Genomic DNA, 14979 nt, shown 5'->3' with positions numbered 1-14979 from the left:
AGTGTGGTATATGTACACCGTGAAATTAATCTTATTCAGTCCTAAAGAAGACTAAAATGTATATCTTTTACAGGAAAATGGATGGAACTGGAGATCACCATGGTGGCTGAAATAAGTCAGACTCCAAAAGATAAACATTACATGTTTCTTTTAAGAAAAAGACCTGAACATAGAAGTGAGACTATTTGGCAAAAGGAAAGTGACACAGCTTAAGTGGGAATGGGGGACAAAAGAGGGGAGTAGGGGATCAATATAACCAAAGCATGTTATAAAGAACCATGAAATAACATAATTAAACCCATTATTTTCTACAGTAACTACAAACTAATGAAAAACAGAATCATGATGTATTTTCACAATCCCTGTAGGTGTATCTAATATAGGTAGCTGTGAGTCTCATGGTTTATGTGTAAATTTTCCTTCATTGGCTCTTGCTTGAACACTTAGCTCCTAGTTGGTGGTGCTAGTTTGGGAAGTGGCACCCAGCTGAGGCTGGTGGTTGTCTGGGGGCAAGCTTATAGTGTGGCCTGTTGCTTGTCCTGTCTTTGCTTCCTGATCTATGGAGATGTGACCAAAGGCCTCATGATACTGTCACCATATCTTTATTGCCACGGCAGACCAGAACCTCAAACTCTGAGTCAAATTAAATTTTTCTTTCCTCAAGTTGCTTGCTTTCTGATAAAAACAAATAATACAATGGGCTAGACTTTTGATAAATTCTAGCCTTAGCAGTTCCTGGGATAATGAAATATTATTAGGGGAGAAAGTAGAATTCTAAGGAGGAGGCCAGGAGAAAAAGAATGGAAAAAGAAGAAATTATGGAAGAATATTTCCCAAGATCACTTGACTTTCAAAGTGCTAACTCTAATGTCCATTCCAGGATTCTGGACTTCTCTGGTGTTCTAATTCCTGCCCCTTGATGACTGTTTTGATGCTAGAGACAGAAGACTACATCTTTCATAACAGCAGTAACTCATGATCCTGAACTTGGGTAAGCAACTAGGCTCCTTCTCTAGCTGGAACGAAGTGCTCTCTAAAAAATAAATAAAAATAACAGAGAAGTTAGAGTTATGGGTCATTAACACAGTTGTCATCTAGGGAGGAGACAGTGCTAGGAACAGTAGCCAGCGCCTCCCTGTAAATGAGCATTGAACAAGCTGGATTTCTCTCTAGAGGCAAAAAGTGGTAGATTCTTTTCTTACAAAGTAAGAAAGGAATACATTACTCTCTTCTGTCGTCCTGTAGTTTGGTGAAGTCAACATAATGTTTTCACATTTGAAATAAAACAGAACAATTATTAGGAATAACACTGTGATAATTACACCAAACTGTCCCCAGCTGTGTATCTTCTGCTCAAAGAAAGAATGTAGCAGAAACAAGTTTTCTAGGGGGAATGTAGAGCTGTGTTCACCTTCATGATACTACACGGCATCATAGGAGTTAGTCTTCAGATTCTCCTTCCTCACTCAATTATCTATCTGCCTAGGAACCTGCATTTGAGTCATAGTAAAATACCCCTAGACTAAAAATTGCCCCCCTTTAGCTTTAAAATGCATCTGTTCTCAACAATTGTGGTTGTCATTTCTTTGTGTGTCAACACATGCCAGAAACAGCGCTAAACACTTTAAATTCATTACTCATTTATTTTTTTGAAATGCCAAGACATCGCTCATTGTCCTACTTAACAAATGAAGACACAGGCTTGGAAGAGAATAAATGGGTCCTTAAACTGATGGATTAGTAGAAAATCAATTTTCACCTACTTTCAAAATGTATTCTCTATCATTCTTCAGCATTAACCTGAACAAGAGAAACTCCAAGTACTTGTTACAAACTAAGAGACTAAATGGTAAAAGTTTTTGTTTTGAGCTCAACTAAGTATCTTCTGAGTTTTAAATGTTAAAGCTTAAAGGTACATCGGAAACCATTTATTGCTACACCTTTTGAGAGAGAAGGCTGATGAACAGAATGGATGTGATAACAAATGAATTCCCCACATGGTCTCCCCCCTCTTGTGCTCTCTTCTCTACTTGCTTTACTCACAACACTTGTAAGTAACTGACTGCTCTGGAGCGAGGAACGTGACTGCTCCTGTGGCCTCAAGTTAAAATCAGGAGATAATGAGGTTTTAAGTTACAGAAAATGCTTTGATGTATTTTTCTTTATGACAAGATCATGGGCCTAAGGGAAAACCTAATACTATTGTTCTTCTAAAGGAACATAGCGAGAAAATAACTCCTAATGACATGCCACTATACCATATTGGCACCTTGCTCAACACACATCAGAAAAGTTTCTTCCTGCAGTAGATGGGGCCTGATACAGAGACCCACAACTGGGGCATATACACAAAGAAAGAGACTATAGAGCACTCAGTACTAAATGGGATACCTTCAGCAAACCCCTACCCCCAGACTCAGGGATCTATGTGGAAGAGGAAGCAGAAAGATCATGAAAGTCAGATCAGCCAGAGGGGCTGGATGGCTCTGAGGGAACACTGTCTTCCAGGCACAACAGAAGTGATGTACATATGAACTCACAGAGACTGTGGCGGCACCTATAAATTCTTCATAGGTTCAAACCAGATGGGATCCCAGAACTGAAAGGGGGAAGAACACATGGCTTCCACCTCTAACAAAGAAGTTATTTGCAATTGAAATTTGCTGGGAAAGTAAAAATCAGTTCTCTCCAATGGGGTGTCACTATGTATATTAATCATACTCCAGGGCAGGCCTGGAGTAGCTGGCCGATGCAAAATGAACTCCATAGTATTTTGGTGGATGGCTTGTTTTGTTTTGGCAACTTTTTGTCTTTTTGTTTTTTTTTTTTTTTCTTGTATGTTTTGAGAGGGAAAAGGGGGGAGAGAGAAAGGAAGAGGAAGAGGGAGAGAGAATAGGAAGTCAGGTGGAGAAGGTCTGGGAAGAGTTGGTGGAGGGGAACATTATAAAAATATTTTATGTGAAAAAGATTTTTTTAAAGCCAAGCGTTGGTGGTGTACGCCTTTAATCCCAGCACTAGGGGGGCAGAGGCAGGTGGATCGCTGTGAGTTCGAGGCCAGCCTGGTCTCCAGAGCGAGTACCAGGATAGACTCCAAAGCTACACAGAGAAACCCTGTCTCGAAAAACAAAAAAAAAAAAAAAATTAATGAAAAAATTTCCTAGGGTTCCAAAGAGTCATAATAGAAGCATATTTAAAATAACATAAAACAATTTCCATCATCACCCAGACATATACAGCTATCCATTGGTATCAGATACTCAGTATGTTAGTAATCATACATAGTCAAGGATAGAAATTCAAAGATACAAAAAGTCCATTTTTCTATTTCTGGCTTGTTGACTACTGAACACACAGTACTTAGAAAAAACTATTATTTGCTTTCTAGTTCTTTTCTACTTACAGCCCCATTATTCTAATTTGAAGGTTTTCCATAGTTCTCTGCAACCTTGGGAGCAGAGAGTTAAGCCTGGCTGTTATGTTCTTACACAGGTTCATATTGGATTATTCTGCTGGAAACTCTGTATGATGTGTGGGCAACTGTAGTGGCATCTTACTTTGCCAGTGAATTTGCGGCGGTGGCCACATCCTAAGGGCAGAAGCACTTACACAAACAATAGTTAACAACAGCTGAGGTCTTCCTGCTCCTGAAGACGCAGTCTCTGCCTTTCCAATGCTCTCACCACAACCCAAGAGAGCCTACCAGCCCCTCCTCTGCCTTATAAGGGGTAATGTCTGCACACCTAAAGCCATGCGCCTAGGATGTGGCCACCATCACAATTCACTGACAAAGCAAGATGCCACTACGGGCAACTTTCATTCTTCATTCACAAACTTACTCAACAAATCTGAGGAGTTAAGTAGTAGGCATTTTGCCAATAATAAATACAACAGAGATTCTTAACACCCTCACTGTTTATTATCTACAACCAATAAGTAAAACAACAGTAAAGATATACTGTGGCAGACAGAGAGAACTCTGGAGATATTGAAGCTGACGAAGAAAATGGAGAGTGTTAGACAATAAACATATGGGGTTGGGGCAGTAGGCAGACCATTAGCTGTGGGGTCCTGTGAATCAAAATAAAACAAGAAGCTCACCTGTTACTCTAAGAACAACAGGAAGTATTAGTGACTGACAGCAAATGAATTATAACTTTTAAATAATATAGTTTTGAAAACTGAATAGCGGGTAGATTGGAGGGAAAGAATGAATAGTAAGGCTCCCAAAGTAGACATAAATTCTATGAATTTTAACAAATTCTTTTTTATTTTCACTGTGTTTGTCCTACTACAATCCATCATGCAAACAAGTATTCCCATTAGATCCTGAACTTTCTTGTATCTATAACTGTGAGGGAAAGCTTTCTCTTCTTTATACATTACCCAGTTTAAGCTTCTTGTTCTAGCAGGACAAAATGAAAGCATTGTCCAGTCCTTATTTGTAGTGATGCAATATTCTGTAAATATCTCATATTCTAGGAGACTGGAACTTTTTGCTGGACCTCCTCACAGCCAGAGTTGTTAATGCACTTAGAGGTCACTTAAGAATGCTAGCCTAGTGCGTAACCAAACTGGTTTTTTAACCTGTCTATAAGAGAACAATGTGATAATCAACTTTACTTGCCTTGGATTTCCCATGCAATTAACTTTTATAGCCTAAGATGATGCATAGCTGCAATATTAAATTACTATTCTTCCATACCCTGGACCCAGAATAATGCATATGTACCATTTGCCAAATGTTTGAAAGTTTAAAGCAATTTCCTAAAATCTATCATAAAGGTTGAAAGCAAACATTTATAGATATTGGTTGATAAATAATGATATTTGCTATCTGTGTCAGTTGGGATCAGCTGGAGTCAGTGACTTAATCCTTTGTAAAACTGTTAGAGATTTCTGTAAAGCATCCCACTCCTTCCCCCATGTGATGTTTTCTATACTATTCAATAAATAGAATAAAGACTTTTGTTAGAGACAGACACACACACATATACACAACACACACACACATGCACAACACACACACACACACACACACACACATGCACAACACACACACATGTACATATAGCACACACAGACATCACTCACTCATAGACACAACAGACATACATACATAGAGATAGACACAGAGACACAGAGACAAGTAGATTCATAAGCTAGCCTTCAGGCAGGCACACATTCAGGTGCTTGCAAGACAGAGGAAAGAAGATATGTGGGCCATGAAGCAGAAGCTAAATGACTCCAAGGGGGAAGTATTTTTATTTCTTTCCTTAATGTGACACTGAGGTGTTATTGGTGACTTGGGGTTAATCACTAATGTATTTAATCTATGTACCTACTAAGCTTAATTTCAGAAAGGATATATTTAATTTTAAAATGTTTTTATTTATTCTGACTATGCATTTTTATAAAAATGTTTTTAATTTATAAATGCAATATTTTACTGTGCATATCTTATTTGCAAAGAGGATATTAAATTATAGATATTTTAAGTATTGATCTTGAATTATAATTTCTCTTAATCATTTATATTTGTTATTTTAGTATTTTGTCTTTGCTATAGGTTTCTTATATCTGAGGTTTTTACTACCTACATTTAAAATGGTTTTGGAGTATTTTTTTTTAGATCATAGGTACAGGTTTAAATAGTAAACAAGCCAATGTTTATGATAGATACGTCTTTTGACTGGGATTTCTACTGGGTCTGCATAGCATATTGATCATCATGAGACAAAACAATTACAGTGAACTTCTGAAGCAAGAAAAATATGTTGTCTGGTAAAAGAAAAGAAATGAATTAAATATAAATTGTCATCACTTAAATGGTACATAGAAGTTTATAGGAGAAAAACAGATGAAAATGATATGACCCTAAAGAACAATTCTTCAGATAACAAACAATGTGTAGAACTATCTAGGTCTTGATTGAGGACATGAAAGCAATAAAACAAACATTTTATTAAGTATTTCCCATTTTCCAAGAGACTTGGAACTCCCTGATGACACAAACATAAAGATCCTATCACTACTCTAATCCATTTCCTATCCTAACTGAGAGGCAGTCCTATACATTCCTATTTTTAAAAAAGTGTAAAGGCTTGTGTGGTTCTATGACATTAAAGCTAACTATTATTATTTATAAAATCACCATGTTTCACTCAGATGAGATCATAACAATTTATAATATTTCAAAAATCACAATCCATGCATTCTATTTTTCACATCATATAAACAAAGTTATTTGTTATACAGACAGATACTATTTTTTCAACATGAACTTATATGAGACCTAAGTTCTAAGGGTATAAAGCAGCAAGATCTAGATCATAGTTTATGGTCTATTATGGGAGCCAGACATGTAAACAAACACATTATAATCAATTTGGTATATGCTAAAGCAGAAAAATGAAATGTCAAGCAGTATCAGAGAAGATCACTGAAATCTGACAACATGTCAGGGAAGTTCTAGGATAAAGAGGAAAAAATGGCCTTCCAAACAATTACACAAAACAAAAAGATACACAAGTCAAAGAGAGCATGACATTTCCTAAAATCTGTAATACTTTGGTGTGTGTGAAGATAGTTAGTATAATGGAACCCAACAGTTTACGAGATTAGAAATTAGGAAGACAGAGACACTAAAGGCCAAGAGTCAGTGTATCTGAAAAACTTATGACTTGAGGCAAAATTGAATTGACTAGATGTCACACTTAAAAATGACTAAGAAATCTTCATGGGGTATTATTAGAGTCTGAAAACAGCTACTGTTTAACAGTCTGAAAACAGACTGTTAAAAAGGAAAAATGATAAGATCTATAAAAACAAATGAAGATGGGATGTGAATGATGCTATGAAGTTCAAAACAAAAGTGTTCAATAGCAATCTCAGTGTGTGCTAAGGAGGACTGAATCAAAAACATCACCATCTTAAAAGTCAGATGTCCACAGCATGTGCATTTATGTCTGGGTCTTCAATTTAATTCACTGATCAGTATGTCTTTCTTTATGTCAGCGTTGTTTTTAATTATTATAACCCTGTAGTACAACTTGAAATCTTGGTGGTTGTAGCTCAAGCAATTCTTTTATTATCAAGTATTGTTATAGCTACCCTGGGTTTTTGTGTTTTCATATGAAGTCTATTATTTAATATTTTGTAATATTTAATAATTTATTAGTAATGCTATTATTCAACCTTTGTGAAGAATTTTGTATGAATTTTGATTTGTATTGCATTGAGTCTATAGTATGCTTTTGGTAATTTCACTATATTAATCTGACCAATCTATGAGCATGGCGATCTTTGCAAATTAACAAAATCAGAAATGAAAAGGGAGACATAACAACTGACACTTAGGAAATCCAGAGAATCTTCAGGTCACACTTTGAAAACCTGTACTCCACAAAATTCAAAAATTTAAAGGGAATGGACAATTTTCTGGATAGATATCACTTGCTAAAATTGAGTCAAGAACAGGCAAGCAACTTAAACAGACTTTTACCCCTAATGAAATAGAAGTAGTCATCAAAAGTCTCCCAAAGCCAAAGGCCAGACGACTTCAGTGCAGAATTCCACCAGAAATTCAAACAAGCGCTAATACCAATATTCCTCAAATTGTTCCACACAATAGAAGCAGAAGGTTCATTAGCAAATTCTTTTTACAAGGCAACAATTACCTTGGTACTCAAGCCACACAAAGATACAACTAAGAAAGAGAACTACAGACCAATATCCCTCATGAACATTGATGCAAAAATACTCAATAAAATGCTGGCAAACTGAATCCAAGAACATATCAGAAAAATCATCCACCATAATCAAGTAGGCTTCATCCCCGGAATGCAGGGATTGTTCAAAATTTGAAAATCTATGGATGTAATCCACCACATAAACAAACTGCAAAAGAAAAACCACATGATCATTTCACTAGATGCTAAAAAAAGCCTTTGACAAAATCCAACACCCCTTCATGATAAAGGTCTTGGAGAGATCAGGGATAACAGAAATATACCTGAACATAATAAAAACAATATACAGTAAACCAACAGCCAACATCAAACTAAATGGAGCCAAACAACACGATTCCTCTAAAATCAGGAACAAGACAAGGCTGTCCATTCTCCCCATATCTCTTCAATATTGTACTTGAAGTTCTAGCTAGAGCAATAAGACAACAAAAGGAGATTATTGGGATACAAATTGGAAAGGAAGAAGTCAAGCTTTCACTATTTGCAGATGATATGATCGTTTACATAAGTGACCAGAAAAACTCTACCAGGGAACTCCTGCAGCTGATAAACACCTTCAGCAAAGTGTCAGGATACAAGATTAACTCAAAAAAAAAATCAGTAGCCCTACTATATACAGACAATAAATGGGCTGAGAAAGAAATCATAGAAATAACACCCATTACAATAGCCACATACAACATAAACTATCTTGGGGTAACACCAACCAAACAAGCAAAAAAAAAAAAAAAAAAAAACTGTATAGCACGAACTTTGAGTCTCTAAAGAAAGAAATTAAAGAAGATATCATTTCCCCATATTTTAAAGTATGTCCTTATGATTCTCTGAATTTCCTTGGTGTCTGTTGTAATGTCTCTCTTCTCATCTTGAACTTTATTAATTTGGGTCTTCTCTCTGTGTCTTTTGGTTAATTTGGCTAAAGGTTGGCCAATCTTGTTGATTTTCTCAAAGAACCAGTAGGTAAAGTAGTTTGTATGCAGGAATGAGGACCTGAGTTTGGATCCCCATCATGTAATAAAATCTGGGCCTTGTGGCAGACACCTGAAACACCAGTGCTGGGTGTAAGGAACAGAGACGGCAGATTCTAGAGTTTCAATGTCCTGTCAATCTAGCTGAAATGGAAACCACCATTTTCAGCAACCCCCAAGAGACTCTCAAAATTAAAACAAAGCCCAAACCAGCAAACCAAACCAACCAAGAAGGAGAGCAAAAAAAGGCAGAGAGCAGATGTTGACTCCTGGCCTCCACACACACACACACACACACACACACACACACACACACACACACTCACTCACAGGAACATAAATAAATAGAGAAATAAATAAGAGAAACAAGAAATGCAACATAAAGGAGAATATCCAGCTGTTCTTGAAGTTAACAAACTCAAATATAAATAAGCATGAAACATGATCCTATGTTAATCTAAACAAATTTAATTAATAATACTGTCAGTGCTTATTGTTGTGTAATATTTGGAAATGTTACAGTGATATGCCACTGCTTTTCACCTAGTGAAATCATTCTGAGAAGAAATTTGGCAGCAAATATAAAGCCATAAAAATTAATATACATTTTTGACCCCCAAACCCAACTTTTTGGATACAGCCCAGGAATATGATTGAAAAGAAAAATTTAAAAATCTATTTGTATAAAGATATTTACAATTGCACTACATTATAAGCAGAAACTGGAAACAGGCCAAATGTGTAATAGAAGGAGAATGCTTAGTTGGATCTTGGTATATTAATGCAGTGGATATTTTATTTCTACTAAGAATGGCAATTATGAGAAGTATGCAGAAACAAGGGCCATATGAAGCATGAATCAAACACAGTGCTCAAAATGGTGCCTCTGCAATGGTCACATCTACGTGACACTGTACCCTTAAAACCAAGGGGCTGCAAAAGGCTATGAGCTGCTAATTTATAGTACTGATATTTCTGTTCTGTTGGTTAAGCTTCTGGAAATTTCTTTCTACTTTTATTTCACATACATATATAAAGAAAATTAAATTTTCATTTTTGCATCTAAAAGAAAAAAATGTTCATCAGTATCTTTCCTTGCCCTAAATGACCTTTTCTGGTTTTGTGATTGTTTTTGGCCGTATTTCATGTTTAGATGTAGAGGAAGCCACGACAGAACTCTAGCCATACACTCCGTTAGCCAGACTTTCTGTTGCTGTGACCCACACTGGAGAGAGACACACTAAGGGAGGGATGGTTTCTTGGGGGTCATGGTTTCACACCATGATTGGTTTCAGATAGCTGCTTACAGTCTGGTGTAAAGCAAAGCACCATGGTGTCTGGGAAGCAGAGAAACAGGAAGGTCCAGGACAAGCTGTGCCTCCTCAGAACAACTTCTGCTGTCCCATGACCCAATTCCTCTAGCTAGACCTCACCTCTTAATGACTCCAGCACTTCCTAAGACAGTGCCACTATCTGGGAGCCAAGCCTTCAACACATGAGCCTGTGAGGGGACATTCCATTGTCAAGTAACAGTGCACGCTCTTCTCTTTCACCACTGTGTTAAGTTTCTCAATTAGTCACAACATACAAGTTAGTAAGCATACACTCATGTTTGTATCTTGTACACAAACTCAACATCTTAATTATACTTACTGTAGTGGGAGCAGAGTTTCCTCATAAATATGACCTTTTAATCCTCTTAATGCAGAAAAAATATTTGTTTCTTATCTTTATTACCATGGGAGAATTGTCCTCCTCAGAAGTTCAATCATTCTGGTTTTCATTTCCTTCAACTTTATAGGATGTCTTAACTTGGCTATATCCCCCCTTTATTCTCCCTGGGTATACCGTAACCTACAAAACTGTTCTACTCTATTCTGCACTAAAAGACAGGGCAGTCATCTTCCCTGATGGCACAGCTCCCTTCGGTTGCTTTGGGTTTCTTCACAGTAAACATTATTCTAAGTATTTTTGTCCACATTATTGCCGGCAGAGTCTTATTCTCCACCCTGCAACCCTCTGCAACCCAGCTTCAGTTTCCCTCTCCTGAACTGAGTCTCAATATCATACACAACCTACATGCCGCCAAATCCAGAAGACACCTTTTGTCATCCTAATAGTTGGCCCCCTTTCTCTTTGTTTGAAGTCTATTTTCATCATGTGCCTTATTCCTCTTGCCAGTTTTCTTACTTCTTCAGACAGGTTCTTCAGGCTATCGCCCAAGTCCTTCTTTTCTTTTTGTATGCCAACTTATCTCCTCTATTCTCATGGCTTTAAATCTCACTTTTGTGCTAAAAACTTCCCAAATGAATAAAAATCTCTAACAGAGATTTTTATCTCTTCACACGTATTAAATTATATTCTTGACATCTATGTTTATTTTCATAGCAGGGAAACTGAAGTCAGAGTTTTATTCTCAGAACCAGTTAGTTAGAAGGATTGCTGTCCACTTAACTATGACTTTCTACATTACACCACTGTATATTTTCTCAATGTACTACCATATCGTATAGATTCTACTTCCAGTTGCCACCGCTTTACTCCAGGCCCTACTACTCCCCCACCTCGCCCCGGTATTACTGAAGCAATCATCTCATGGATTTTCCAGGTTTCTCTCTATTTTCCACAGTATACACAACATCCTTTTCATATAACAAATAGTTCCCTTCCCCAGCTTAAAACATCCTTTGCCATCCTGAATGCATTATGCCTACAATCCCTGATAGAACACACCTCTTCTCCACTTGTCTGACACTCCAGTCAGCCTAGTCAGTTTTCATTCTCAACATCACTGTACATGGTTTTCATTCTAAGACTATATACACAAAATAACCACTGATACTGTTCACTTCTCATGTTGTGTAGTCAGCTAATCATTCTTTATATTATACATTTTAAGGGAAAGTTTCCATGAATTTTCCTAATTCAAGCAAGCCACAGCACTTAGAGTCATTAATATAACCACACACTGCTATTTCATACTGTTCTGTTTTTATGCTTCTGATTAATGTCTATGTCTCTCCTGACTTAGTGACTACTTCATGAGGGCAAAGAATGTATCTATTTTATTATTATCTTAATTACTAGTATATTACTTAGAACATAGTTGTTGCTCAAGAAATATCTGTAGAATGAGAATGAATAAATGATTTATAACATTCCAGACTATTAGAATGGCACTGTAGGTCATATGGAGACACATTAATCAAATTATTAAAGAAGAAAGAATATTTTAAAATAATAACTATATAGACCAAGGATAGATGATTAGATTTTTTATTATGAACCTGTGAAATATGAATAAGCACACCATGACTGATCTTTGAACACTAAGTATAACAGGACAAATGAAAGCCTCCTCTTCATCTCTGTCCTGCTCCTCCTCACACACACGCAAAGAGAAATGTCGAAGTTCAGGGAAAGCGTGAAGAAGGAAGCCCTAGTTAATGAGTAGGGACTAAGGCCATGCAATTTCTCAACAAAAAACAAGTAAATAGCTTTTGAGCAAGAAATGGAGAGAAGGATTGAAGAGATTTAGAAAGGTAGTTTAGGTAAAATTTCAGCGACTTATATGGAGAAAAATGCCTAATATTAAACCCCACCTTGCTGGTGTTGTTATAATATAAATCCCTCTGCCTTCCCCAGACCTTCAGTAAAGTCTGCTATATTCACAAGCTCAAATCAAGACTAAGTAATCAGAAATGAAAGGTATCCTACAAGCCATTGAGACACACAGCCATTCAGGAAACACCTTTTATTTCTTTTCATTTGCTTATGCTTCCATGACTTTTATCTAACTGCTTGGTCCACACACATCATTGGAAGCTATCTTACTCACTTTGAACTGCATGGATAACTATTCCTATTCTAGATTCTAACTACACACCACATATAACATGTGAATCTCCCAACCTCATTATTCTTGCTCCAGTTACATTTTCATTTTGTGCCTTGATATTTTATATATATATATATATATATATATATATTAATATATTATATATTATATTAAGCCTCCCTGACTCTACTGTGGTTCACTCTAATTGTAATTCTTCCTAGTTGCTGGAAACAAATTCATGGTCAAGTATTTCTTCCAACCCTATATAACTAAACCAAATCTGTATGGACATATACCTTATTCAGTTTGAGGCTAGCCCACTGCCTGAGTTGAGTTAGAAAACATTTTACATCATGCTTTGCACCATCATACAAAAGATGTTTGTCAGGTCAGTCAAAATCAAGCAAGTGATAACAGTTATAAAGAATGTCTGCTACTAAAGTATTAGTTAGGTTCTATTTTTATTTGTAAATAGGTGTAATGAATGTTTCCCAATCTTTTAAAATATGAAATAATTCAATAAAATTATATATGAAATGATTTTTTGCAAATAATACATTGTGTTCAACCCACCTAGATACTAAGATGTGCCTCCCCACAACCCTGACTCTAAGAGCTCTCAAGATGAGCCCATTGTTGGAGAATCCCTGTTTAGGAGAAAGCCACTATGAGAAAGCCCCTCTTTTGTTCTTAAACAAGAAAATAACCAGAATAAACACAAATACTTCATTTCATTATATTTAATGAGCAATGCAGTAAGGACAGCTAAATAATCTGACCTACCCATCTAGGAGAGCAATGACGTTCTTCCTGGGCCGTCCAATATTAGGGCCATACAAGCTGGCTCTGGAGTAAATCCGGATGGGTTGCAGCAGCCTCTTCAGCTGGATATAATCCTTTCCCAACTGGCTACCATTTACTGCCCGGCCATGCATGCTCCGATAGTTATTTGGCTCTAGATTAAAAACAGACATATAAATTAGAATGGAGAAGAGGGAGATTCTGCCAGCCCTTTCCTTTCCACAGAACTGTGCCTTTTTTTAAATAGCATGAACAAAATAATAAAAGGACATAAGTTATCTTAAGGGACACAGAAACTGTCATACTTGTAGTGTCAACTTGATGCTCCATTCATTCCAAACTTATCTTCATAAAACATCACCCAATCACAAAAGAGACCATACTTATTTTTAGTGATATTTTATAATGAAGGCTACAGTTGGTAGAATACTGTTTCCCCAAATTTGTGTACCAGAACTTTGTGACCTTATTTGGAAATAGGGTCATTGAGGATGCAAAGTTATTATGGAGTCACAGGATTAGGGTGGGCCCTACATCTACTAACTGCTGTGTTTGCAACACAAAGGGAAAGGACCTTCAGATACACAGACACAGGAAAAAGGCTGCTTGATGACAAACACAAAGCCTGGAGAGATGCTACTATGCTAAAGGATTCTGGCAGTTCCAGAAGCTAGGAGAGAGGAATGGAACAGATTCTCCTTCAGAGCTTGCAGAAGAAAGCAACCATGCAGATATTTTGATTTCAGACTTGTGGCTTCATAAACAGTAAAAGAAAACTTTTAAGCCACAGTAATTTGTTATTGAATAGCATAGTAAACTAATACAAATGGTAAGAAGGGTTACCTGCATAAGGAAGATTATTGCACACAAACTTAGGGAAAACACTCTTGTTGTTCATTAGTAACAAAGTAGCTGATTGAAATAATTTTGAGTGAAACCTCTTTCCTTAAGTTTAGCACTGGAAGGATATAAAAAAGTCATAAAAAAAAACAGCTCTTAAGAGTTAGAGATAGCTAATTAGAGATTCCCTAAATCCATTATCTCAGATAGTATGAAGCTGAGATTCTGGTAGCGACAAGGCATAGATTATCAGAGTCACATGACATTTTAAGAAAAATCTGTGGGACTAAGACAGCTGCAGTGAAAACTGATCATTTGTTTTACAACAAGGCTACATATATTCAGGGGAACCATGGAGAGCTTTAGCTATCCCTGTACACCCACATGGATATGAACCCTAGAACTCTCACAGGGGAGGCACAGATGCCATGTTACTACCCAAGCATTTACTGTTTACCTTTCATCAGCATATCTACTGGCCTGGCCTTATTGGCTCAAGTTAAGTGATGGAGATGTCTTCTGTATATATATTTCTCTTATTGGTTGATGAATAAAACACTTATTGACCAGGCAGGAGATAGGCAAAGCTAGGAGACAAGGAGAATTCTGGGAAACAAAGGAAGAAGGAGTCATCATATAAGATGCCAGAGGAGAAGCAGATCCGGTGTTCTCTGGTAAGCCAAGACCATGTGGAAATACTTAAATTGATAGATACGGGTTAATAATTAAGACAGAGCTAGCCAATAAGAAGTCCCAGCCACCAGCCATCAGTTTTATAATTAAT

General features: G+C 36.8%; 1 protein-coding gene across 3 annotated transcripts in view; it reads right to left on the bottom strand.

The window, feature by feature from the left end:
• Hpse2 (heparanase 2 (inactive)) overlaps positions 1 to 14979 on the bottom strand; it is a 585409-nt gene that overhangs the window by 209505 nt on the left and 360925 nt on the right. For all 3 annotated transcript variants that reach the window (XM_035443067.1, XM_035443068.1, XM_035443069.1), the window contains one exon: positions 13338 to 13509. In XM_035443067.1, the coding sequence (XP_035298958.1) occupies positions 13338 to 13509 (172 nt within the window). The remainder of the gene's footprint in view (positions 1 to 13337; positions 13510 to 14979) is intronic.

The sequence above is a fragment of the Cricetulus griseus genome, chromosome 3 (assembly GCF_003668045.3).
Source record: "Cricetulus griseus strain 17A/GY chromosome 3, alternate assembly CriGri-PICRH-1.0, whole genome shotgun sequence".
Classification (NCBI taxonomy): Eukaryota; Metazoa; Chordata; class Mammalia; order Rodentia; family Cricetidae; genus Cricetulus; species Cricetulus griseus.
Note: the sequence above shows the minus strand (reverse complement) of the source record. Positions and strands in the feature narration are given on the sequence as shown.